The sequence below is a fragment of the Coffea arabica genome, chromosome 6c (genome assembly GCF_036785885.1).
Source record: "Coffea arabica cultivar ET-39 chromosome 6c, Coffea Arabica ET-39 HiFi, whole genome shotgun sequence".
NCBI classification, from domain to species: Eukaryota; Viridiplantae; Streptophyta; class Magnoliopsida; order Gentianales; family Rubiaceae; genus Coffea; species Coffea arabica.
The window spans coordinates 43,321,441-43,348,592 of NC_092320.1; the positions used below are offsets into that span (position 1 = coordinate 43,321,441).

Below are 27,152 nucleotides of genomic sequence, written 5' to 3' on the forward strand. Positions count from 1 at the left end.
TCTCTTATTGTTTCTTTATCTTTTCTTTCCTCTTACCTTTTCTCTATATCCACATTTCTATTTATCTTAATGATGACCTACCATAACATAACCATTTCTATTTATTTGATGCATATAACACTATTTTACTTGCAGGAGTAGATTTCATTGTCAACTAAAGAGAAATGAGTATGTTTGTAGTGATGATAAAAAAAATAAAAAATGGAATTGATAACTAAGAAGCATGGAAGATAAGGGATTGTTGGGTTGATTATTATCCTGAAAACTTGTATAGGATGTTAATAAATGTATTTTATTTTCTTTACTTGATTAATATTGTTGGTTCTGGTTTTGTTATGAATGGTTTTACTTTGTTTTACAATGTTAATATATATTTCTGTGGAGGTCGGAGTATTATTCTACTGGTGGTGGTCAGTTAGATTATTATTTGTTTTGTGACAATGCTAGGTTTTACGACAATGCTAGGTATTAGAGTGTGAGTTTAGTTGTTGGTTGTCAAGGGAGAATTGAATTTTCAAAAACATTTAAGTTGGGATGATATTACAAGACAGATTTTGGGATTTTTGGAGCTGCTAAAATTCTTGAACAGTTCAAACTATTTGCTTAGTAGGTTTGTCGCATATTTGAAAATAATTAGATTTGACGTTGAAATTTGAAGTATTTGCTTGGTGGTGGTGCTGTTGCAAATTTGGAAGAAAGTGTTGAGGAAACTAGTTTTCTTTTGTTAAAGGGTAATTTAGGATATTTGAGGAAAAATCTAGCCTGATGGACCTATTTTGTTACCTAAATAGTAAAATCAAGGGAACTAGGTGTAATTTCTAAAAATTGAGAGGAACTCTCTGTAATTATCATATACTTTGGGGAAGGTTTGTGAAATTATCCCAATATATTATACATGTGAGACACGAAATCCAGCATCACACTGCCCGAGCAACGAAGCCATACATGCTAGGGATAATTTCATAAACCTCCCCTGAGGTTTTATGAAATATCATCTAGCTCTTTTGACGTTTTCAAAATCTCACCTTGAATTGATATTTTGGTAACATTGGAAGCCCTTCTAACCAAAAGTATATTAAAAAGTTCATGTTTGAGGAGAGAGATTATTTTAGTGCCTTTAATACCCTTGGCCTATAAAAAATGAACATTTTACAAATCAAGGAAAAAAAGTACTAAATTGGAACAATCTTAAAAGTGAGGAGATGAAAATTGGTAAAATTTTATGTTATAACCAATAGTAACTTCTACAGTGGGAAGAGATAGTAAAAACAAAATACTATTTTTTAAATTATTTTTATAAATAGAACCCTTCATAGTGTTGAAGGTAATTAGCATGTAAAATCATACATTTGAGCAAAAAAAACTTAGTAATAGATGAAATTTAACTTCAATATCATACAAAATATTTACTCAAAATAGACAGACTTTTTTTATGGGTGTGAAATATGAAAATTTTATTATAGAAAAAGTCAGAATTTGAAAAACTATTTGAAGTTTCAATTACTTTATTTCTCTTGCGCTCTACATGAATAGGAATAAATAAACAAATAAATAAAGTTGTGAAACACCAAAAAAAGGACAAAATAAAAAGAACCTGCAACTATTCTTCTTCAAATGCATTGAATATTTCATTGATTAAATCATATATTTCATTAATATTTGCAATTTAATTATACATAAATAAATTTAAATATGAGAGTATTATTGACAATTCATCACATTTGATATTAGTATATGGCCCTACTATCACTTTAAGGGTGCTAAGTGAGAATTTAAAAAGTTTAGGGGAGCTAGGTGATATTTCATGAAACCTCAAGGGAGGTTTCTGAAATTATCCCTAAATGCTATTAACTCCCTTGAAAGCTTCCTATACCACAGCTCAATTGCTCAAGACTTCCCCTGCCGTTCAACTAGTGCAGATCCCTTTTCCTCTTTCTTTTTCTCCAATCACTCCTGGAGCCTGCTTTTCAACAGTTGCACCGCTGCATCTCCCGAGTTTCCTGAGTTTTGGTCTGAACTGCCTCTTCACTCTTTTCTCTCTGGTCAGTTTGAAAAGGACTCTACTTTATCTTCTTGCTCTTTTTTTTTTGGTTAGTTTCCTTTGTTTATAAAGACAGATTGATGATGGACCGATGGCTTTAGTACGTGTTGATGTTTGTTGATCGTTGGCAAGTTTGGCAAATAATTCACTTTTCAATAAAGCTGTGCAAAACGTACTTCTGGAACTTTTAATCCATTTTTCTGGAAATTTCAATCTCCCTTCATGAATACCATCTCATATCGCTGCCTGTATTGAATCTAAGTTGGTGTAAATTATCGTAAATTTTGCATATGTTATACTAAATTACTAAGTGTACTCTTATCAACATGGTTAAAAAAAAAAAAAAAAAAAACTCTCTCGACCCTCTCCGCACCGGTCATATCCCTAACTGTGAGGCATAAACGTGGAACGCTAAAGGCTGGTGCTTTTTGATTAGATTACTTGAAAGCTCTTTTTTCATATTACTATTATCTTACAAGATTAGTCTTTTCTTTTTTGATTTTTTGAGGGAAGATAGTATTTTTTTTTTTCCATTCTCAACTTTCTACAACTACTCCGTATATATTACACGGGAGGAAACTCATTTACCTCGAAACAAGACGAGTGCGTTACGGCGCCTATTAGATTTGAGAAAAAAAATTCTGGATGTTTGATACTGGCAAGGAAATTTAATCTCCGAGCGAACACCAAAAGAAGGACTTAGGTCCTGTTTGGATTATAATTTTCTCAAATTTTTATAGAAATTATGTTATAGCTATTTAATATAAATGAGGTTAAAAAATAATTGAAAAATATGATTACAAAATTACGTATATTTTCTCTGTCTAATATATTAGTCATATTTGAAAATATGTGCCTTTTATGCATAATATATTTCGTCAAAAAGTTTTTTCTTTTGTTCTATCATAGCGATTTAATATATATATGATATAAAAATAATTGAAAAATATGTTGATGAAATCAAGTGTTTGAATTGAGATGATTTGAAATAAAATAATTTATTTTATAAATTTTAATTATTTTTTTATTTTATATACATTATATTATAAAAAATATTATAATAATTATCTCAAATAAATTATTTAAATAAATTTTTATTTAAATAATAAATTTTTTTTTGATGAAAGATGACTTTCCAAATAAAGCCTAGGGTTCCTCCTAATTGCCACCGAACCAACCGTCATTAGTCCGGTGGCTGGGGGCGGAGGGCAGTAGATTTTCTTAATTGTCAGTCAATGGATGTTGAAAGCTGAGGCACTCTTGTCGTTGTATTTGCATGTTCCGAGGCCAAGAAAGGCCCGAGAAGCGTGTCAATTTTTGTTTCACATAACCCCTATTAAAGGCACTTCCGAGAAACGTGTCAACTTTTGTTGTTGCAGCGTTTGTCGTTTTATGTTTAAAATTGTACTACAATTTGAAAGTTTGAGACTGACCCTTTTTCGGCTAGACAATGAGTTTGTTTGGACAAGCCAAATTTGGTTTGCAAAATTTGTTTTCACAAATCCCAATCACCTTTTTATCTTCCCAATCACCTTTTTATTTCACATACATCACATCACAAAAAGTGCTACAGTAAATATCTCAAATAAATCATCCAAATAAACTCTTATCCAAACAAACTCAATTAGTTTTGACCCCTTTCGAACCATAACGTCTAAAACGATGATGGAATAACTTTATCGGTATTGCACTTAATGTATTGGTAGTGCACAATTTTAAAAACATCAACATTTGAGAAAAGTTATTGGCACTAAATTTTGTTTTATATTAGACGTGTTCACATTTTAACGTAGACAATGAACATGTTTAATTGTAATTAATAAAAATGAAAATGGTAAAGTTTGATAACAATATTCTTTATTAGTGCTGTTGCATATAAATTTTTGGAAAGCAAAATATTATGTTCCTAAATTTTTTTTAAATGTAAAATGGATGTATTTGGAGAGAGTGTTATTTGAAATATTATGTAAAATAATTATTATAGTATTTTTTATAATGTGATACATGTGAGATAAAAAGATAGTGAGAAAGATTAAAAAAATGATTCAAAAACGTGTTTGCGATGCAAGTACAAATATTGTTTTCAATAATCACATGTCAACACACTCAAAATTTATTATTTACATATCTACTTCAATTTGCTTGAATAAAAATAATGTGGCGATCCATTTATGTTTTTCATTTATTGTCACCCCTCTTTTATGTATGAATCTCGAAAAATGTGGTTCAAGTGATTTTTTGGTAAAATGTGTCAACAGAAACTTTTTGATGCCAACTTTGCAAATTTAACATAGCTTATGTCTTTCCTGTTTCTTATCATTTCTTGATAAAATTGCTAAGAAAAAAGAAAAATTTTTAAATTTTTATCATCTCTTTCTTGTATATAAGATAAAAATACTGCATTAATTTCGTTCTTTAATTATGGAAAAGAATTTATCTTTTTTAAGTAAAGTTACATTTTTTATATTATTAGCTAGCCCAAACATGTCAACTAATTAACTTAATAATGTCAATTCCCAAACTTTTGTTGTAGTTGAGATTGTCTTTATATGCTGTTAAAAATAGTTTATGGATTGGCTCTCTGCATCTTTGAAAAAAATAATATTTGAAGATGTTCTTAAAAATAGGCTTGAAAATAAATTTTGTATCAGTTATTTAAAACTAAATTAAGTTTTATTCTAAATGAATACATAAACTAGTTTATACACTCGTGCAAAGCACTTGATAAGTTTACTCGTGCGGTTTGCAACAGTGTAGTCAGAAGAGGCGGCAAGATTAATTACTAGACTTGCTAAATAGTTGGTTTGCATCGAGATAAAAGCTTCCTGTCATCATTCATATGCACTTGTATTTTATTGTTATTATTTTTGTTTACAAGTTTAACAATGTAGTAAATGATTGTTGTCCATTAAACGGAGGCTGCCTTTTAAAGAAAAAAGGTAAAACTCCTATTAGGGTTTCTTTTAAAAAAAATAATGTAAACAGAGGCCACCTTTTTTCTCAATAAAGGAACAGGCTCCAATAAGCATTCTCTAAGAGGTGTCTCAAGTGATACTTTTTAAAAGAGCAAGTATAATTCGAGAAATTACATAAATTTAATGTGGCCCAATAAATGTGAGTGTCTGAATTTATATTAAGTGTAAATATACTAGTAAGCATCCACTGGAACTCATTAAAAAAATCTTAAGAAACATTAAGACTAACTGTTGTTAGACAAGTTTTTAACAGAAAGTACTTGTGGCAACAAAGGCACTATATACATTATTTTTTTTTTAAGGGAATACCACCTGTTTTGGCTTTTTTTTTGGGGGGGTGGGGTGGTTGCATAACTGACATGATTTCTTATGTATGATATTTTCTAAAACTATGATAATCATACTCAAAGAATCATAGGCATTAAATCACATTTAGCTGCTATAAATCCTACTTAACTAGCCATTATCCATTTTGTTGTATATTCCTTTTTTTTTCTTCTAGAAGATGAGATAGCAGAAAAGGTAACATCAACTTGATAACGAGAACTTAAGAATTTATTACTAGGAATGCTTATAGCTTAGATTCTGTACAGATAATTTCTGTTTTAGGTGGACAGTTCGTTCTTAATTGGTTTATGCCAATGAAACATTTCCATTTTATTCAATTGGAAAGAAATCTTTGTAACCTATTAACTGCTGCAATGTAGGTATTGACTTAAAATCTGAACAAATGGATTCAACTTTTTTACATTGTTAGTATAAAGATATTTGACATGGGTCTAAATGCATGATATATAACCTTTATTCAAATTCTAAATTTTCTTTTTTCATATGTGACTTGCATGTACACTTGTTGGCATTAATAAAATGGGCACTGGCAAAGTAAGAAAGCTTAATCCTTGTTCAATTGCTACCGAGAATAGGGTCTGCTTGAGTTATATAATTGTTAGGTACAGGTAACAAAATCATCTTGATGTGGTGTTTCTTCTTTGGGAGGGTGTTAAATCGGCAGGCCTTGCACCTAATCATTATGGAGTAAGTTGGAGTCATTGTCTTCTCTGCGTTCCAGTTAAAAAATCTAATTACTTGTGTTCAAGAACGACTTACTTAGGTAGGACATGTTTACTACGCACTGTTAGACATTCTTACATGGGGCCTTCACTTCAACAACTGTCATTGCTGCCCGTCAAGCCTCCTGATAGCAGTCCACAGGCCAGGAATGTTGACTAATTTGAGATACAATAATCCCAGTAGCACTATCAGCAGAAAGTCAATTGCTTTTCTTAATTTCGAGTAGCTAATTTTCTTTGTTTTAATGCATGTGGCAGAGACATAACTAAAATGTCTGAAGATGTCAGCAAGAAATTGTTGACAGAAGTTAAGCATGGTGAAGAACATCTTAACGAGGAAGAGAAACTCAAGGACCGGATATGGAGTGAATCGAAAAAAATGTGGGTTGTTGCAGCTCCAGCAATATTTACCAGATTTTCAACATTTGGGACTAGTGTCATCACCCAGGCATTTGTTGGTCATATTGGAGCTACACAGCTGGCTGCTTACTCTTTGGTCCAGACTGTCCTTTTGAGGTTTGCCAATGGCATCCTGGTAACTATTTTTAACATCTTTCTATGTTGTCATATTTACAAGCATTTTTCCTTAGTTTCTGATTTCGAGTTATTCTCCATCTTGTTACAAAACTTTGGCAAATGGCAGTACAAATTAGCAAACTTGACCCTGTGGAGAGCAAGCCACTATTCTGCCTGTATACCAACATTAATATTTTTCACACATTTACATAGATGACCAACAATTAATACTTATACTATCAGTTTAAGCTTTCTTTGGATCCATAAAGAGTCGAGAAGGTTTCCACTTCATTGATCTATTTAGGAGCTTGATAGTTTGGTATTACCAGATAGTTTCTGGCCTATTAAGTGGAAGAGCAGCTTATGCAGAGAAGAGATTCTGTAAAATCTTACTCTATTTTAGGAAAAGCATAGCTATTATGCTTGTCAATGTTTACTAGAATTTTTCTCCTTTTTTTTATTTATAATGAATTTATACAAATATGAATAATTTAAATACAAAAATTAATAACAATACTACATGTTTGTTCATATTAACTTTAAGAAATTAATGGATTCTAAATGTTCAATTATTTATTAATTTTTAAAAATTTGATTACATACTTTCACAATAATATGATAGTATACCTCAAATAATGTATCTCATATCAAAAACTTCGTAGATATTTTTTTTTTATAAATATTCTTTTAGATAATTTATATTTTTATAATGACCATAAACTTTGAACTATATATTCACATTTAATTAAGTAGAAAAAATCCAGCAATGTGTTTTTTTCATCAATAAATATTTAGTTTCAAGCAATATTGGTAAATCTGTCGATGTAATAGTATATTCTTTGTTTTGAACTAAGTTAATTCAAAATCAGGGGAAGAGATGATGAACAATTTAAATACTAATTAATGATATGGTGATGAAAGGAAGTAATTTATGGAATATGTAACATTTTGAATAATTGTGATTTGAAAAAGGTTTTACTATAGTTCTTTATGTAATAATTTGATAGAAAATAGAATCATTAAAATAAAATTAGTTGATTTTTAAAGAAATATCATTAAGATAAAATTAATTATTTTTTAAAGTTATTTTAAAATTAGAGATAATTTTTAAACATATGATAGAATCCAAATAGGATTCAATATAGGAAAAACCCAAGTGACCCATAACCCATTAATTCTCTTCAATTAGGTATGCGATGTAGGAGTGAGAAACAACTCTGATTAAAATAGCTACTTTCATATATATATATATAAATGAGCTTTAGCCAAATCTGATTATTAAGTCCCTATGAATGAATGCTATACTACAAATGGGCAGTAGGAACAAAATATGAGGTAGACAATATTTAACACGTCAAATCAGTGTATTTGGCGTAGTATTAGACATCTCAAATTGATTCTAGTTTTCTATATTTTTCATGATATTTTGCATTCCCTTACGCACTTGGCATAAAAGAAAGGGATAATTTCATAAACCTCCCCTAAGGTTTCTGACAATTGCAGCTACCTCCTTTGAAGTATGAAAAATTACACTTACCTCCCTTGGTGCTATGAAAAGACTATAATAGCCTTAACAACTTTACAAATCCTAAGTGAAAAGTGGGTGTAAGAAGAAAAGAAAATCACATTTTGCAAATAATTCTTTATTCAAAAGCGCCGCTAACTTCATCTCACTTAATACATTATATTCAATTCTTGGATCATTTAAATGGACTTCTTGCTTAGTTTTATAAATAGCCAACTAGTAGGGATGCATTTGTTAAAAGCAATTTCTTCACAACTTACTTAGTAAAAGAAAAAAAAAAGAAATCCAAACATTAAAAAATAATGCCTTAAAACATGGCCTAAATTTTACTATAAAGAACCTCCTTAAAATTTTTTACTTAGCAAGTAATGCTGATATTTTATTTCTTTTATCATTCAATTTATTTTGTAAATCAAATAGGGGCAATATAGGAGATATTTTGTGCTTACATCACCATTTGTTATTAAAACTTACTTTTCAGGGGAGGTTTCTGTAATTTTTCAGATCTCAAGGGAGGTGATTGCAATTGTCAAAAATTTTAAGGGATGTTTCTGAATTATTCCTAAAAGAAAAGGCAAATGACCTGATATTATTCTCATATGTGGTGATTGATGTAGAACGATAGTGTTCACGCTGTGGTTGGTGCCGCGACTTCAGACCTTGATCATAGAAACTGAATATTATACTAGGCTCTTTTTCTTTGACCTATCTTAGCATAGATGGTGGATCTTCTTTTATCATTGTTCATGCAACTTCATTGTGTTATCAAATCGAAAAACATACCCTGATGAATGCAGTAGTGAAATACCCAACAGGTTGTCGGTCAGCTCACTGTATGACATTCTTGTGCAACCTGCAGCATCCAAAAATTCTACCAAAAAGATATAGGAGATAAATTTATGTATATGGAGAGGCAATTTATATACATACACAAATATGTGGGAGAAAGGGGAATGAATATCAATCATATATAATAACAAGACTCTCAAATTTCACTCTTCTCAATTGATAAGAATAAGACTCCTTAAAATTAGATGACTTGGCAAACAAATCTTACAACTACAAAAAATTTTCTAATAAAATATTGATTTTTAAATAATAAAACTATTATAACTTAACTCTAACAAACAAGTAAAAAACTTGATTTGATTAAAACACTGTTAAATAACAATACAGAAACTTCTATTTTTAGACTTGATTTAAAATGCCAACATTGGTCCTTTAAATCAAGTTCTCTCTAGGATTAGATTTGATACAATCACCAACATTAATCTTCCTTGCAAATTCAGTCAATGTCACTCTATACTAGTTTTTCATTTACTTTTTTTCGTTGCAATAATCCATGCACCTGAATAGACTGTTTTTCTTCACACAATTTGATGTCAATTTATTGACAACTCATCACTTTGTAATTTTTGTAATTACAATTCAACTGACAAGACTTTTCTCTGATCTCTGTCTTCATAATAACAATCAATTTAACAATTTTTGAATCAATCTTATGGTCCAATTTTCACAATTGGTTAATCCCTGACCAAATTTATGGTCTAACTCAATCAACTGACTTCTTCTAATATAACCTTGTGCGCCAACTCTCTTATAGCAAAACGTGTAGGATTAATTTCGTAATCAGGCCAATTCTTCAATATTCATAGGCACTCCATAATCAATTTCTTCAATATTCATAGGCTCTGATCCTAGATGTAGAACCCAAAAAAATTCCACCAAAAAGCTATAGGAGATAAATTTCGAGATAAATTTCATAGAATCAATATATATGGGGAGACAATTTACGCACATACAAGAGAGGAATAAATATCAATATTATACCATTATAACTTGGCTCTCAAATTTTACTATTCTCAACTAACAATAATAAAACTCCCTATTTATACATTAGATGACTTGACAAACAAGTCTTGCAACCAATAGAATTTCCTAATAAAATACCAATTTCTAAATAATAAAACCACTGCCCCTAGCGGATAGGTCAACTGGTTCCATAGCCTAGTAGTTACCAGCAGGTCCTGTGTGTGCTACCTCACTGTGTATCATTAGGGTAAAACTCTACACAGACTTGGAGGATTAGTCTGGCCGAGAGGTTGGGATACCTCTAAGTGAAATAATAATAATAATAATAATAATAAAACTACTATAACTTGCCTCTGACAAAACTATTAAAAACTTGATTTGACTAAAACACTACTAAAGAAGAATACAAAAACTTCTATTTTTTAAGCTTAATTTAATATGTCAACACAATCCCCTTCCTAAAAAAATTTCGAATTTTTGCATATCAAAACCATTGTTTATTTTTAGTATGCACCTTTTTACGCATTTCTAAGGTGGTGGTTTTGGTGATATTGTAAAATTTAAATTGAGCAGTGGAGTTTCCATAGATCAGGCTAGTGCAATACTTTGGAACATGTAAACTGAAGTGGTATTTAAGGTTTCTTTTCTTCTGTATGCCAAATTTGAATATACAGCTGGGCATGGCTAGTGGATTGGAAACTCTTTGTGGGCAAGCCTATGGGGGAAAGCAATATCATATGCTTGGAGTCTATCTGCAAAGGTCGTGGATTGTCTTATCTGTGACATCAACTGTGCTTCTACCAATTTTCATTTTCACTGCCCCAATTTTAAGAGCTTTAGGACAGGAAGAAGCTATTTCAGAAGTGGCAGGAACTATTGCTGACTGGTTAATTCCTGTGCTCTATGCATTCGGTGTATCATTTACCTGCCAAATGTTCCTCCAAGCACAAAGCAAGAACATGATTATTGCATATGTTGCAGCCTTTTCTCTATCAATCCACGTGCTTCTCTCATGGCTTTTAACAGTGAAATACAAATATGGAATTCCTGGTGCCATGATTTCTACAATCTTGGCTTTTTGGCTTCCCAATGTTGGCCAACTTCTGTTTGTTCTTTGCGGAGGCTGCCGGGAAACATGGAAAGGTCTTTCATCCTTGGCTTTCAAAGATCTCTTGCCAATTATTAAGCTTTCATTATCATCTGGTGCAATGGTATGGTAAGATAATTCTTTGGTTACACTCTTAAAAACTCTAGCATCTTGGAAGATTTGCACCTACTGTGACAACGAAAGAAAGTGGTGCCAATGCTTTAAAAAAAAAAAAAAGAGCTCTTTATTAAATCATTGCTTGAGGAATCTCTTTGGGAAATTTCAACCTTGTTTAAAGAAGCAAAATTTTTGTGTGGAAGAATAATAAATCTGTTCATGATGTGTCACATCGGTAATCAAGCAGTGTAAGCCAAGCTTGTTGCTTGCCATTTTGGATGGCAATAAACTTTTGTTATTGCCTCACCATGTGAAGCAAAGTTGTGTTGCAAAATCTGCATCATTAAAGTACCAATTGAGCAGATTTTATATGAGTGGATCTAGTTGGGGAAACGGTTATTCCTCATTTTCATCTTCCATCTGTTTTGATGTGAAAATATTGGAAACACAGTAATCTTTCTTATAGCAGGGTGAAAGTTTTAATCCAGTGTGCAAACTATTCTTATGCAAACATGAAAAATACCTTCTTTCGTAATTGACATATAGGTATTTCCTTCTTAGACGTTTTACTTGTATAATTTTTGGACCTTCTATGCAGTCTCGAGCTGTGGTACAACACCATATTGATTCTTCTCACTGGAAACATGAAGAATGCAGAGGTTGCAATTGATGCTCTTTCTATTTGGTATTGATTTCTTCCTCTTTCTTAAAATTCTCTCCTTTCCGTACTTGCGTCAAGTTCTAGTTTATCAAACCAGCAAAAAATGTTTTCCTTTTGCAGCCTAAATATTAGTGGCTGGGAGATGATGATTTCTCTTGGCTTCATGGCTGCAGCAAGGTAATTCCGCTACAAGTTTGCATATGCATTGAGCTCTTTTCTTTCAACATTAAATAAGTCATAAAAGTGATATGATTTGCTAAAGCCTAAGCGGGCTTTCACAGTGCCTGTAACTTACAGCACTTTTTTGACTTATTTTGTTTCTCTTGATGATGAATCACATAATGTTCCATTCTGTTCTCCGTAACAGTACATCCTAAAGACTACTAATCATTTACCCTCCTCACATATCTAGTGTACGAGTTGCGAATGAACTTGGAAGGGGGAGCGCTAAAGCAGCAAAGTTCTCCATATGGTTTTCGGTTCTGACATCTTTGGCCATTGGATTTGTGCTATTCATATTCTTTCTCTTCTTTCGAGAACGTGTATCTTACATATTCACCACAAGTCCTGATGTGGCTGTAGCAGTTGGTCAGTTATCGCCATTGTTAGCATTTTCCATACTTCTGAACAGTGTTCAACCGGTTCTTTCTGGTAAGCTTGTTTTTTTTATCTGTCATATTGATGGTTGTTATCAGTTATAGAAAGAGTAAAATGAAAAAATCAAGATGGTTCTGGTTCCGCCAGATTGCTCTAAAGATGTTGTGACCTTGTGAATTTTAAGTTTTAACATCTCAAAAGAAATTACCAAAAAAGAAAAAGCAAGTTTTCTATTTTTTTTTTAATATAAATGATACTATATGAAATAATTCTTCCTTTTTCAAGGGGTTGCTGTGGGGGCTGGATGGCAGGGAACTGTGGCATGTGTCAACGTGGGTTGCTATTATTTGCTAGGCATACCCATTGGAGTGGTGCTTGGTTACGTTATTAAATTGCAAGTACAAGTAAGTTCTATTTTGGTACCCATTCTTAGTTACAGCACTAGATAAATGGAAGGATCAGTTTGTTGATTTTTGGTTTGTTTCTTGTATTCTTTTATAACAATGAGTGGAGTATAAAGGACAAGCTTACAAGTGGTGGGATACATTCAAGGGATAATTTTAGAAACCTCCTTTGAGGTTTTTGACAATTTCACTAGTTTTCCCTGAAGTTTGCAAAATTACACAAATCTTTCATGAGGTTAAGGTTTTGCTAACAAAATTAGTTCAATTAGAAAAAGCAACATTAAAAAAGTACTTTAAGAAGAGATATGAACTTTTATTTCATAAATGCCCCTTAGGCATATATATAAGTTGTATTAGTAAAAAAATAAAAATAATTAAAAATTAGAAACAATTGATACAAACATTTTACCGTTCCAAAAGTTCATATTTAATATATTAGACATACAAATAAGTAATAAAATTATACTAATGATCACGAAATTTAACAAAGCAGATTAGGCATCTCTTTTTACATGATGTTTGTTATGATTTTTGTGATTTTGAATAGAAAAATTTTTAAATTTTGCCTTTCTTTTCCCTCTTTTCTCCTTTACTTCCACGAAATTATTTTACAACTGTCACAATTTTAAGAGTTTCAAAGAAAATATCCTCATGAACAATCTTGTTTTGCCCTATATTTTTTTCTTTTACCAAAATTCTTCTTTCCACATTGTGTACAACTGATTTTTTGGTCATTGTCAAATTCTATCTATAACAAAATAGTATCAATTGATGTTATTTTATAATTACAAGTCATCGTTCATCATTAAAGAAATTTTTAACAGTTATTTTCATTAATTAGTTATTAATAATTAATTAGTGCTCTGATTACTTAATCGTTAGATATTAATAAAGGAGAAAGGAGAGAAAAGAAAGGTAAATTTTGAAAAAAATTTTCTGTTCAAAATCACAAGAATCATAGTAAACATCATATCAAAAGATATAAATAGTCTGTTTTGCTGAATCTTTTGATGATTAATATAGTTTTGTTGCTTATTTATGTTGTCTAATTTATTGAATATAAACTTTTTGAGTGGTGAAATATGTATATTAGTTGTTTTTAATTTTTAATTATTTTTATTCTGTTACTAATACAACTTATATACATGCATAAGGGTATTTATGAAATAAAATTTCATCTCTTTTCTTAAAATATTTTTTTAATGTTACTTTTTCTTATTGGACTAATTTTGTTATCAAAACCTTCATCTCTTTTTGGTTTGTGAAATTTTGTAAACTTCAAGGGAGGCTAGTGAAATTGTTAGAAACCTTATAGGAGGTTTCTAAAGTTATCCCTTTATTCAAAATAATCTTAGACAGGCAATCCCCATTTTTAATAGGTACATTAAATTACATTGAATGAAACTAAGAAGGTGAGTACCATTCGTGCTGTTGCATCAATCGCTAAATCTTGTCATTGGATCAAGGTCTCAAAATATTAGGGGTCTCTAATTTTTTTCTCTCTGAATTAGAATCTACTCGACTTATACACCAAATAAAATTTCTAAATAAAAAAGAACCAGATAAGTAAAAGCAATTGTTTTTGCTAAACACTTTCGTGTTCTCCACCTTTTTGCTTCGCTGTTTCTTCCTCACCTGTGTAAACGAATGTGACAAATTGAAGTTCATTTTGTAGGGTGTTTGGATTGGAATGCTAATTGGTACGCTAGTCCAAACCATTGTACTTATTGTAATCACATTGAGGACAGATTGGGATCGACAGGTATTTCATTGTCCAATTTGTTCCTTTTTAATTCTCCACTTTTGATAGTTAGTTTAATAAAATTCTTACTTTGGTTTGCAGGTATTGATTGCACAACAACGAATCAATAGGTGGTTTATACCATCTGAAAATGACAATAGATCCGAATCTCTCTGATATATTTGATGTTTTCGTCTTTTATTTTGTCATTAAAACTAAATTAAATGCTTAATTGCAGCACAACAATAATTAACTCTACATTATTCTGTAGAATGCAAATGATTGAAAAAGGACGAATTATTATAAATATGTTTACTAGACTATTTTGATCCTTCTGATGCCTAGATAACACTGATTAAGCATCTTAGACATAAAAATAAATCGACAAGAGCCAAAGTAGAGTGTTCAATTGATGGAGACAAATATGCTATTCATTTATTACATGATTTGGATTTCAATAAGATTTTGTTCTAGAAGGAGATGGACAAAAGGTTATCAAAATGCTGGACTGTCGTGCTCCATTTTTCACGATGGAAAATAAAAGGAATTTATAAAAAGATGTGATTTTATTTTAAAACAAGTGAAAAAGGACCTAGAATGGGATTTAAAAAAAATGCGACAATTTGGGTCCAAAATTTAGTCTAAAAGGGTTTTTAAGAAAAATAGGAGTCGTCACTTGGTATTGAGTTTTGGTGTATCAAGTCACCCAAAAATAAAGTAAAATAAAATAAAACCCTTTTTGACAACTCCAGATCTTTGAAAACAAGAGAAAATGAATTCGGGAGTCACGGTTGAAGAAAGGGAAGGCAAAGGTTCGATTAACTCAAACCTAAGGCACCCTTTCAACCTAGTCTAAACTAGTTGCGAGGTTTAGTCAAAATTTTCCTAATCTAACCCTTAATTTTATCATATTTGGATGTTTCCTATATGAATGCAAATCTAAATTTATAAAAATATCGAAAAGGACAAAATGTTCATTCAAGGATTTAATTGAACCAATTGCATTAATTGCAAAGGGCAAAATAATTCCTTGAAGGTGCCACGAGTATGCAAATGATAAAAATAAAAGAAAAGAAATTAAATTAAATTATATACATAGATATAAGTGATCAAAGAAAAATGAATGCAATATAAAAGGTAGGCAAAAACTCGTGACATAATTTTCTTATATAGGGATTAACGGGGTATTTAAACTAAAAAGTTATAATCACTCATTTCCCATGTTTGAAAAATAATTCTCCTAATATGCACAAGCAAATAAGCTAACTTATTATACAATGTCCTAAATGAAATTCAATTCTAAATGACATGATTAACACATATAGAGGATAGGGGATAATATAATATGGAATATCATGCAAATGAAAAAAAATCCTAAAAATGAAAATATGCGTGAAAATGTAGTAAATAGCACACAAAGATAAATCTAGCGCAAGACAACCTAAAGGGTCTAGTGTTGGACTAGCCCATTTCTAAAAATCTAGCGTTGGACTAGCAAATAAGCGGATGGAGAAGCCACAACTAGCGTTGAATTAGTGTGGTGACGTCATGCATTAATAGTACATAGTAAAACAAATAAAGCATAAATTAAAACAAATAAGCACATAAGAGCACGTAACACATAACACGTAAATATAATATCTAGATGCAAAAAAAAATCCTAAGGAAAGCGGGTAAGGCACATAACACACAACCTACCTATTACATCGGGGAGCCTAACTACAACTCTAAAAGGAAAAAATATAATAAAACAAATTTAATTATCCTATCTATTACATTGTTGAGGTATTTAAATGCCTCTCAAATAACTATAAAATTAACTAAACAAACATAAGAAAATTTAAATGAACATTCAAATCAAATAAACAAAACATATAAAAATATATAAACACATAGGAGCACGTAGGAGCACATAAGAGCACGTAGTTAACATTGAAATAATAATAGGGGTACCTCCCTTTTGAAGCGATGACTAAATGGGAGTCAAATTGCCCTATTTATACTCAAAATGAACAAAAGATTCATGGCACCAATTTAATTAAAAATAATAATAATGATAGAAAATACTAAATTAACCTTAACATATCAAATGTAAGGAAATTTAAGAACATCTAAAATTACAAGTTAAATATACTCAAAAGAAACATAATTAGCTATTAAAGAAAAGTAACAATTATAATGAAGAGAGACAAAACTCACCAGAGACTAAATTGCAAAAATTGAAAACTTTTGGGGACAAAAATTATATTTTTCAAAGTTTAGGGGTCAAAATTAAATGAAAGATAAAACTTAGAGGCCAAAGTGCAATTAATTTAAGGACTCAAGTGAAAGAAATTTAAAATGTTTTGGGCCACGGTGAAACTACTCCAAAAATTAGGGGCTAAAGTGCAAGTTCGTTTCTGATTTGGGCAAGAAAAGGGCATCGGGCCTCCCTTTTTATTTTACTTGGGCCGAACCTACCTAAGCCCAGCTGAACGCCTAAGTCAAAACACACAGGCCAGCCCGTCTTTTATCACTCAAACCCAGCCAAAATACATGGGCTCCAACCTCTTAGCCCAACGGAAAACCCAAAAGATAAACCAGAACCCAAGTCAAAACCCAACTAAAAAAAAACAAGCCCACTACAAAAAATTAGCCCAAACCATTTTTCTTTCTTTTCTTTTTCTTCTCTTCTTCTTCTTCTTTCTTTTCTTTCTTCCCCGTTCGTTCCTCCTCCTTCTCTGACCATCTGAGGCTTACTTCAGTTGGCGGCCATGGTGGCCGCAGGTGGCGCCGCCGTCGCCGCCACCTCCGGCGGCAGTCGCCGGCGACCTCTCTGGTCACCAAAATTTATCAAAATACACACCCCAACTCGATTTTTCGCATAGATTCCGTTTTGAAGTTAGTTTTTACAAAAAAAGAAAGAAAAGTGGCCAAATGGCCGAAAAACAGCTGCATTTTTTTATTATTTTTAGACCTTTAAACCTTCACCAAAAATTCATAAAAATATATTACAATACTCCTTATAATCTTTACATTACAACTATAAACTTAGCTAACAAGAAAACAACAACAAAAGACTACATTAAGGCAAAACAGTTTCTAAAATTTATTTTTTTTATTTTGGCATTTTTTCAAACAATTAACATGCATTCACAAAAAACACATTTCCTTTTCCTCAATCTAGTTCATGCCATTTCCCAAATTCCAACAATATAACAACAAAAATAAAAACCAGCAAACAAACGAAATTAATATGCAACAACCACAATAAATAAACAGCAAAAGCAGGAGAAATCAGACATTGAAACATGGATGTAATATGATGAAAAAAAACTAAAAAAAAAATACCTCAATGTAGGTGGTAATCCCTTGATCAAAATGTTTGATACAATTTCCACGCCTTGAGCGTATCTCCCTGACTCCCAAGGTTTCTTTCGTCTGGTCTTTTCTATCCGTTGAGAGCTTCAGGAAAGCCAAAGTGGAGAGCTCCTTTTCTTTTTGCTGGCTTGCCTTCTGGTCTCCTGAAACTAGAGAGAGCCGAGGGATGTATTTTTGGGGGAGGAAGAGTGGAGAGCTTTTTTTTTTTTGTGGCCTGTCTGATTTTTCCAGAGAGAGCTGAGGGAGGAAATTTGTAGCCAAAGTAGCTTTTTGTGTGTGTTTTCTCCTCTGCAAAATGTTGAGTGTTGGCAAAGCCAAAAACTCATGGCTAAGAGGGAGTCAAATGGGTTTGGTTTCCTTCAAAATGATGGCTTCTGCCAAATGAAAAGAAAAGCCCATGGGAGTTGAGTGTAGAATGGGTTGATAGGGGTTTTGGTACAGAAAATGATGAAAATGTGTAAGTTCAGTAATAATTTGATTTTGATTTGATTTTTTTTAATTTTTTTAATTTATTATTTTTTTTGACTTTTCCTCTTCTTTTTTTTTTTAAAAGATAAATCTACAAAATATACTTAAAAATGCAGAAAAATAAATGACTTATCAAATAGAAATATTCAAGAAAACATAAAATTTGACAAAAATTTGGTGTCTACAGCTTACCTCTCTTTGTCTAGGGTTTCAAAGAAATTCAAGACAAAGACGTAGACACCAAAAATGGCTATTCTGTTTCTTTTAACTACACCTAAGTTAAAACAACAAGCCAACACTTGGCTATAATTATTGAGCAAAAGGATGTAGTCATATTGCAGAAAACGTGATCGGACTCATGTAGAGTTGCCTACGTATCCCGCCCTGGGAATCAGGTCAAACGTAGTTCGAATACACGTGAAACCCAATGAAATAAGTACATTGACAATCTGTGATATTTACAAAAATTGAAAAAGTTTGAACTCTCAGAACTTCTAAACATGAAATACAAAATGAATGATACGGCACAATTATTAATCAAATAATGAAGAAAAACAGTCAGTGGGATAAAATCCAAGCCTGCCGAGGTTGGAAAGATAAAACACATGCCCAACGAAAATAAAAATGGTCAGTGGGATAAAACTAGAGCCTGCCGAGGTTGAAGGGATAAAATTCATGCCCAACGAAAATAAAAACGGTCAGTGGGATAAAACCCGAGCCTGCCGAGGTTGGAAGGATAAGACCCAGCCCAACGAAAATAAAAACGGTCAGTGGGATAAAACCCTAGCCTGCCGAGGTTGGAGGGATAAAACCCATGCCTAACGAAAATAAAAACGGTCAGTGGGATAAAACCCGAGCCTGCCGAGGTTGAAGGGATAAGACCCATGCCCAACAAAAATAAAAACGGTTAGTGGGATAAAACCCGAGCCTGCTGAGGTTGGAGGGATAAGACCCATGCCCAACGAAAACAAAAACAGTCGAAATGAAAACACAAATTCTATGCAATCGAACTGAAGGATCAGAATGCATGTTGCTTAAAAAGTAATAAACCAAGAAAACTTACTTGGTGGACTTGCAACTCTTTTGATTTTTCAAACTTTAAAAGAAAGCGAATAATGATTTTTTCGAAAATGTATAGCAACACTTGGAGCTCAATCCTTCTACCGTTTGCCTCAGTGTGAATCATGCTTAATTAAACTAGTATTGTGTCACATAATTTTCCTGCAAAAAAGGAAGAAAACGAAACAGTTGTGATGAAAATACTGCCACCACCATGTGATCCCTTCGCCTTGAGAACCATGTAAACATGAGTTTCAGTATCAACAAATCGCTCCCTTAGGTTCAGTCGATAACCCCCTTCAGAATCTTTGCAACTGCTAAATGTCAATCGACCATACTTTATTATTACATGACCTTCGATTTCATGACTTCTTTGGGATAAATTATAAGGGATTGTTTTTTGAGTAAGACCCAAAAAATGAAAAAATATAAACAATTAAAAAAAAGTAGTATTCATCATGCAATAATGCTAATATGAAATAGACAATGATACACAATAAATAAATGAAATAGCAAATAGAATAGTAAAACAAAATTGTTGAATTTTTGAATATAGGCCCAAGGATCAAAATTTGGATTCGTATTTAGAGGATGGCCTTTGATGAGGAAAAATGCTCCATCTGACCCTTTCGTAGTCATCCATTTTGGAATTCATTGTCGGCAAAAGAACAACAGTATGAAAGAGACCCAAATCAACATAGTCACCAGCTTTCAAACCTCAACATCTTCTTCTCTGTTGCTGATTCTCTTATACTCCAAAACCCTACCTCAGCGCCCTTTCGGATTTTCACTAAGGTTATCCCCACCCCTTTTCTTATTTTTTCTTTTTCTTCTTGTTTTGTTTTTCCCTTTTTTTCTTTTCTTTTCTTTTTCTCTTTTTCTTCTCTTTTTTTTTGACTCTTTTTTTTTTAGAAGGTGTCCTTTCAGGTTTTCACCTAGAGACATAGACAAGACAATTTTAACCCCAACTGTATCACTGCAGTCATACTCTGATAATGAGTAGCATCAGTGAGACAATCTTCTCTGACATGTTTCAGAAAAGTTTGTATTTACATCATTTGCTAGTTGATTAAAAAATTTTTTTTTCAAAATACTGCAAAAGGTGAAATTCGACAAAGGAAAGGTTAAGGCTTGAAAGGCTTGACAGCGGATCATATGATGGGTTTGCAATAATTTGAGATAGCATTCTTTCAAAACTTACCTCGATCTAGGGTGAGAAAGAGATAAAATTTGCCCCAGTTTAATTCTGACAGAATCTATATTTTCTTTTTTTTTTCTATTTTCTTTTTATTTTTGTTTTTTTTAGAAACAAATTGCCCCAGTATGGGGTTAGTGATCTTAAGGGACTGCCAAGCGAAAAGGAAAATGGTTATGAAAAATCAAAAGGAAAGAAGAAAAATTAGGGATAGAATATCGAAATGGAAAAATGAGAGGAAGTATGCCGAAATCCATCTCTTGCAGTATTTTAAAATTTTTTTTTAATAATCAAATGAAAAACTTTTTGCACATGTCTGCATTGATTGGTTGGGAAAAAACTTGACCGTCCATTCCATAAGAATAAGCGCTCCTCCGGATAGCACTTTCTTAACAATGAATGGTGCTTGCCAAGTGGGAGCAAACTTCCCTTTAGCCTCATCTTGCATTGGAATTATCTCCAACGTCAAACAAACGGGGCTTGACTTTTTGTTATAAGCCCAAGCCATTCATTGCTGATAACATTGTCCATGGCAGATGGCATTCAACCTCTTTTCATCAATCAAAAACAACTGCTCCTGACATTTTTCGACCCATTCAGTTTCTTCTATCTGAGCTTCCATCAGAATGCGTAAGGAAGGAATTTCAACTTCTGCAGGTAGTATTGTTTTCATTCTATACATAAGAGAGTAAGGAGTTGCACCAGTAGAAGTTCTGATAGTAGTTCTGTAGGCCATCAATGCGTAAGGCAGCTTCTCATGCCAATCCCGGTGTGCTTCAGTCATCTTACGAATGATTTTCTTCAAATTCTTATTTGCGGCTTCGACGGCTCCATTCATCTGAAGCCTATAAATGGCAGAATTTCGATGTCTGATCTTGAACTGTTCATATAATATCCACCATATCATTGTTGAGGTTTTTGGCATTATCAATTATCAACGTCTCTGGTACCTCAAAACGACAGATGATATTATTTCTCAAGAAATCCGACACCACTTTCTTAGTCACATGCTTATAGGACGCGGTCTCAACCCACTTGGTGAAATATTCAATCGCCACTAAAATGAATCGATGACCATTTCAAGCAGGAGGATCAATAGTTCCGATCACATTCATTCCCCAGATCGAACATGGCCATGGAGCAGTCATACTATGCAATTCTATAGGAGGAGCACGTATAACATCACCATGCATTTGACACTTAACACACTTTCTAACAAAATCTACTCAGTCATGCTCCATGGTAAGCCAAAAATATCCTGTTCTTATGATCTTCTTAGCCAGTAGATGCCCATTCATGTGTGACCCACAAACCCCACTATGTACTTCTTTCATCATATAACCGCCTTCCTCTTCATTGATGCATTTTAGAAGGCCCAAATCAGATGTTTTCTTGTATAGCACTTCTCCATTCAAGAAGAATCTTGATGATATTCTGCGTAAGAAACTTTTTGCAACAGAATCAGTATCAGGAGGGTAGGATCCAGTTTTCATGAATTCCTTAATATCATTGTACCATGAGCGATCATCAGTGACCCTTTCCGTAATCAGACAATGCGTTGGCCTATTCTGAAGTTGAATCTATATAGGTTCAATCACCAGTTCATCGGGATGTTGGATCATCGAAGACAGAATAGCTAAAGCATCAGCAAAGGCATTATGAGTGCGGGGAATATGTCTGAGTTCCAAATTCCTGAATTTGCTGGCCAAACTAAGCAAGTTATAATGATACAACATAATTTTTGAATCCCGAGTTACCCACTGCTTAAGCGTCTGGTGCACAAGTAAATCAGAATCACTGAATGCTATCAGGTCTTTGATCTCCATGTTCAATGTCATTTTCAATCCAAAAATATAAACTTCATACTCAGCCATGTTGTTGGTACAAGAAAACTGTAATTTGGCGGTAGCAGGATAATGTTTTCCTTCAAGCGACACTAAAATACTTTCAGTAACTGTGTTGAGTCTGATATTTTCAATCCCTTGTATCATCGGAATTCTTTGCAGATACCAAATTACCTCATGACTCGTTGCGGAACATACGCGACCAATCCATTGGTGCCTGCTAGAGGGATAAAACTGTGTTGGGTAGTCGTGAAAACCGGATCCCTAACTTTTGTCCAATCCAAAATCCATTGTATTTTCTCAGGTGTCAAGCTATCGAACTCTTGAATAAACTGACTCGAAAATGCAATTCGATAATACTTTTTGACCCTTTCTCGGTGTGATTCGATCCAATTCTCTGTGGGGAGACAAGATCCCAAAGGATTGAGCGTTCTCTTCGCTAGATGCTCCATTACCCACATTTGAAGTATCAAATTTGACCCATAAAAGAAACCACTCTTCTTTTGACATTCAGTAGCGGCCGTGAAGATGTCGGCAATGATTACAGGTACCAAGGTAGGGGGTTCATTCCATTAATTCCCAAAAATAGGCTCTGAACCATGTTGATAGTGAAAAATACGATCTTTCCATGCTTTTGCAGGAGAAACAACAGATTGATCAAAGCTAATCCAAACGCTTGCACTCATTTCTCTACCCATTGCTCTTTACTTATAAAAAAATCGGTTCGGTACTGTTCATAGGACCCTCTTTCTCCAAATCGTTCATACAGAAACTCTAACGGACATGATCTCGCATCCGGATGTTGGTTCATGCTAGCTTGTCTTAATCCCAAAAACCTATAAAACTGTTCCCTTGTTCCACTAGTTGGATATATCATAGGATAACCTTTCCCAGGTATCTGCAATAATCCTTCTATTTCTTCTAAAGCTGGCGTTAGTTCGCATTCACCGAATTGAAAAATAGAACCTTCTGGATCCCAGTACCCGAGTAGAGCTTGAATGATTGCAACATTTGGGGTTATGCTTAGAAGACTCGGTAAATGTCCCACATACTTGAACAGTCTTTTCACCTCATATGTCATATTATTTTTCCAGTTTGTTAGTTCCCGAGGTATCTGGTTCAGCATTCTGCACGGAGCCATCTGTGGAGGAATTTCACTTTTAGTACCTTACCTCGGGATTTTACCCCTTAGGTAATACAAAATTGTAAACATGCAAGTCTCATTGGATTACCTATCCAAGACAAAAGGTGGCTTATTCCTACCGTGGGATTCCCTATGCGGCATTCCCTCTATGGTTAATGCATGATGACAATTTATTAAAGCATATATACGATGAAATAATTGAAATATGACCTAAAAGTGCCTCATTTAAATGCCGAGATAAGTCTAAAATGATGTGCAGTACATATATGCATGTAATTAACTAAAATTTAAACATGCTTTGTGACAGCCCCACCTTCCCCTAAGGCGAACCAAAGGGGTTAGCGGACTGCCTGCCCAGCTCTCGCCAGGACTAACGGTACAGTTTACGTCAATCTATAACGTTCCGGAACATACCTTTGCGCGCAAACAAACCAAAATCACAAAATTAAAAAAAACGAAAATCGAAGCCAAAATGAATAGTGCAGGCCACGTCAGAATCCGGCCGGATTCTCGGCCGGATACAAGGCCGAGAGCAATCCAAATTTTTTCCAAAACCCCATGCAATCCGGCCAGCAATCCGGCCAAGATTCCGGCCGGATTGTCTGGCCGGATACCGGCCAGAGAGCAACTGGCCGGATTCTTTTTTTTCCAAGGCCAATCCGGCCTTCAATCCGGCCAGTTTCTGGCCGGATTCCTGGCCGGATTTGGTACTGTTCATCCACGCCAAAATTTTTCCCGTTTTCGTTTGAAGTCGTCTTGATCCGAAATTCATCCAAATCACAGCCAAGCATATATATACATTAAAAACAACATTTACAAGCCAAATGGCGTACAAGCGATCCCATTAGTTCCTACCAATACATTTAGGCCAACACAAGCCCTTCATTAAAGAAAGCTATACACTTAGGGTTATCACCCTCAAGGAGCTAAACAAAATTACATGTACAAGAGCTCAACTTGTCATCCAACTATCAAAATCTTTCCAAAAGTGTTCATTTTCCTGTAAGGAAAACAAATGACACGGAATGAGCTAAAGCCCAGTGGTATACCACCCAGTAAGCAATCAAAGTCATATAAGAATGAACTTTGATTTAAAGTGCACAAATAAGCAACGAAGCAAAACGGTAAAAGGATACGGTCGGCTCTCAAGAGCCCAATTCCACGCTTGTAATCTTGATCCAACCCCATTGACCCTCCGTCAATGTTAAAAGTACCAAACCGTAGACCACACTTTACTTCCATTCCTTCCACCTATCATACCCCAACCGGGCCCGCACTCCAATTCAGTAGCTTTTGGTAATACTCGAGTATACCGGAACCAAGAGTCTCATTACTACAAGGTCCCTCAGTACAGTCCCCGTGGCAATTCAATCTTCACGACCAAGCCCTCGTCGGCTCGATCCAATTGACTACCAAACGGGGTTGAGCTCAGTAATGCAGTAAGGCCGTTGGACATCGTCCAAACGACATCAATTCAGTATCCATGAAATGGGGTTTACCAACCAATATAGCAAGTTCAGTAATGCAATAAAACGGTAGCCATTCAGTGACAATATCAAAAGAGGTGAGGGCGGTCAAGTACACCCTCACCTTAATCAATTTCAATATTCAGGTAAGCCATCAAGGCATCACATATCATTTAACAAAGCCACATAGTAACAATTTAGTGAGTGGTATACTCACCAAGCAAGTAAGTGGTATTTCATGTACCACGATCACCAAGCCGTCGTGCACTACCTTCAAGCCCTAGAACATATAACACATACAATGAGACTCGATAACGAGTCATATAGCAACGCTAAACACAACCCCAATAGGGTTTCATATACATAAATGAGCATAATAGCAAACCAGAAATTAGAAAATGGCCTTAGTCTTGGCCCCCAAATAGAAAACTGTTTTACACTCATTATGCGGTAATGGCGTCAAATTCTCTACGGTTATCGGATGGGGGTGTAAGACCCACCGTTTCGAAGCTATGAAACAGGGCTACAATAATGTAGAAGACCACTCAATCCAGTTCGTAACACAACTAGGTCAAATATGCCAAATACTAACCCAGAATTCCTCAAACAGGTTCGCAAAACACAAAAAAAACTGTAATCGGTATATCTCAGTCCATACCAGTCCAAATGCCGAAATTCCAAAGGCATATGTTAGCTAAGACACTCAGCTACATTTCATCAGAAGACACCAACTCCAAAATCCAAACCAATTCCAGTCAAAATGGCCAATTACTATCGCAGTTTTCGCATTCTGTCCAAAGCAGAACAGCTACAGTAATTTCATCATAACTCATTCTACATTAATCCAAATGACCTTAAATTTTACAGGCATCTCAATCACACCAATACCTACAACTTTCATGTTTTGAGCAAAGTCTAATTCGGCCTCTAACCCAGTGATCTAAAACCGGACAGAATTGGGATTTAAGAACCCTAACTTTTCAATTTTCACACCAAATCCAAAATTGGTTGCATTTATCCACCTTTCACACCCACTAGAGTCATTTTAGTCCATTGCCAATCATCACCAACAACCACACCATCATAATCCTATTAAACCAGAAAAATCATCATAAAATGGAAAACTTCACCAAAACAAACCAAATCAAGAAACAAATCATATATTCCTTCTCTCATGCCCCCCATTAAGCACAAAATAAGTATCATTAGAGGTAGTAAGGTGTTTCAAGCTTCACTTACCAAGAACCAAGAGAGAGGAGGATGTTGGGCACCTTAATCCTTCAAACAAAGTTCACCTCTACACTCACTAACACTAGAAGATAGGATTTTATGGAGTGAAATGGATGGAAGCAAATGTTTTTGGTTGATTTGCACCAAGTAGAAGCTTGAAAATTGAAGAAATCTCCTTCCTTTCTTGCTCAAGGTGGCCGGCCAACAAGGAGAGAAAAATGGTGATTTTTTGGTGAATTTTGGATATTTAATCCCTTGGTCAAATAAGTCAAGACAATGAATAGTAATTCTTAAAAGTTCAACCAATAAGAAAGTGACATGTATCACTCTATTAAATGCATCCTTATCATTCTCTTCTCTCTCACATCAATCACTTCACACACCCTACTTATCTCTTAATACCCGATAAACTTTTAACAGTATCCGAAACTTAACCTTATTGGCCGAATTTTTCCGAACTTTTCGCACTAGTGGGTCCCACGTCCAATATTTATTCTTAATTTTCTAAAAACTCACCAATGCTAGAAAAATCATCTTAAAACTATAATTGCTCATAAAATCCTCTCAGAAAATATTTTTAAGCCAGAAAATACAGAAAACATGCAATTAAGGGGAAATAAACCCTAGGAAAATAATTAGGGTTTTACGGGTTCTCACATGCTTGATATAGAAGGTGGTCTTATCCTAAACGAGTACCATGCTAGGACTCTTATTTCTAAAGTTCGTGTATGCAGAAAAAGAGAAAACAAGAAGATGTTAGCTCAACAAGTAACACATAACACGTTGGGACAATAAATGATACAAGAATGAAAAGCAAAGAGAAAGGGGTGAAATCCCTCC

At 33.7% G+C, this 27,152-nt stretch overlaps 2 protein-coding genes across 2 annotated transcripts; one reads left to right on the plus strand and one right to left on the minus strand.

Moving 5' to 3' along the window:
• Positions 1 to 1,889: 1,889 nt before the first annotated feature.
• LOC113694158 (protein DETOXIFICATION 21-like) lies at positions 1,890 to 14,877 on the plus strand. The gene is made up of 9 exons (XM_072053421.1): positions 1,890 to 2,042; positions 6,345 to 6,621; positions 10,614 to 11,155; positions 11,742 to 11,828; positions 11,925 to 11,981; positions 12,217 to 12,455; positions 12,687 to 12,805; positions 14,481 to 14,567; positions 14,649 to 14,877. Exons 2-9 carry the CDS (start codon positions 6,358 to 6,360, stop codon positions 14,721 to 14,723), a joined length of 1,470 nt encoding a protein of 489 aa, XP_071909522.1. The 5' UTR covers positions 1,890 to 2,042; positions 6,345 to 6,357; the 3' UTR covers positions 14,724 to 14,877.
• Positions 14,878 to 21,854: 6,977 nt separating this feature from the next.
• On the minus strand, positions 21,855 to 22,619 carry LOC140008758 (uncharacterized). The gene is made up of 2 exons (XM_072053623.1): positions 22,227 to 22,619; positions 21,855 to 22,127 (listed from the first exon to the last, which is right to left on the minus strand). Exons 1-2 carry the CDS (start codon positions 22,617 to 22,619, stop codon positions 21,855 to 21,857), a joined length of 666 nt encoding a protein of 221 aa, XP_071909724.1.
• Positions 22,620 to 27,152: the final 4,533 nt, after the last annotated feature.

What these genes read in the sequence shown, in the direction of transcription:
- LOC113694158 (XM_072053421.1), top strand. Translation starts at nt 6,358, where the DNA reads ATGTCTGAAGATGTCAGCAAGAAATTGTTGACAGAAGTTAAGCATGGT. An exon ending in TCATCTGGTGCAATGGTATG is followed by an intron (nt 11,156 to 11,741) that starts GTAAGATAATTC and finishes CCTTCTATGCAG; the next exon opens with TCTCGAGCTGTGGTACAACA. An exon ending in TGTTCAACCGGTTCTTTCTG is followed by an intron (nt 12,456 to 12,686) that starts GTAAGCTTGTTT and finishes TCCTTTTTCAAG; the next exon opens with GGGTTGCTGTGGGGGCTGGA.
- LOC140008758 (XM_072053623.1), bottom strand. Translation starts at nt 22,619, where the DNA reads ATGATACAAGGGATTGAAAATATCAGACTCAACACAGTTACTGAAAGT. An exon ending in TCCAACATCCCGATGAACTG is followed by an intron (nt 22,128 to 22,226) that starts GTGATTGAACCT and finishes AATGATATTAAG; the next exon opens with GAATTCATGAAAACTGGATC.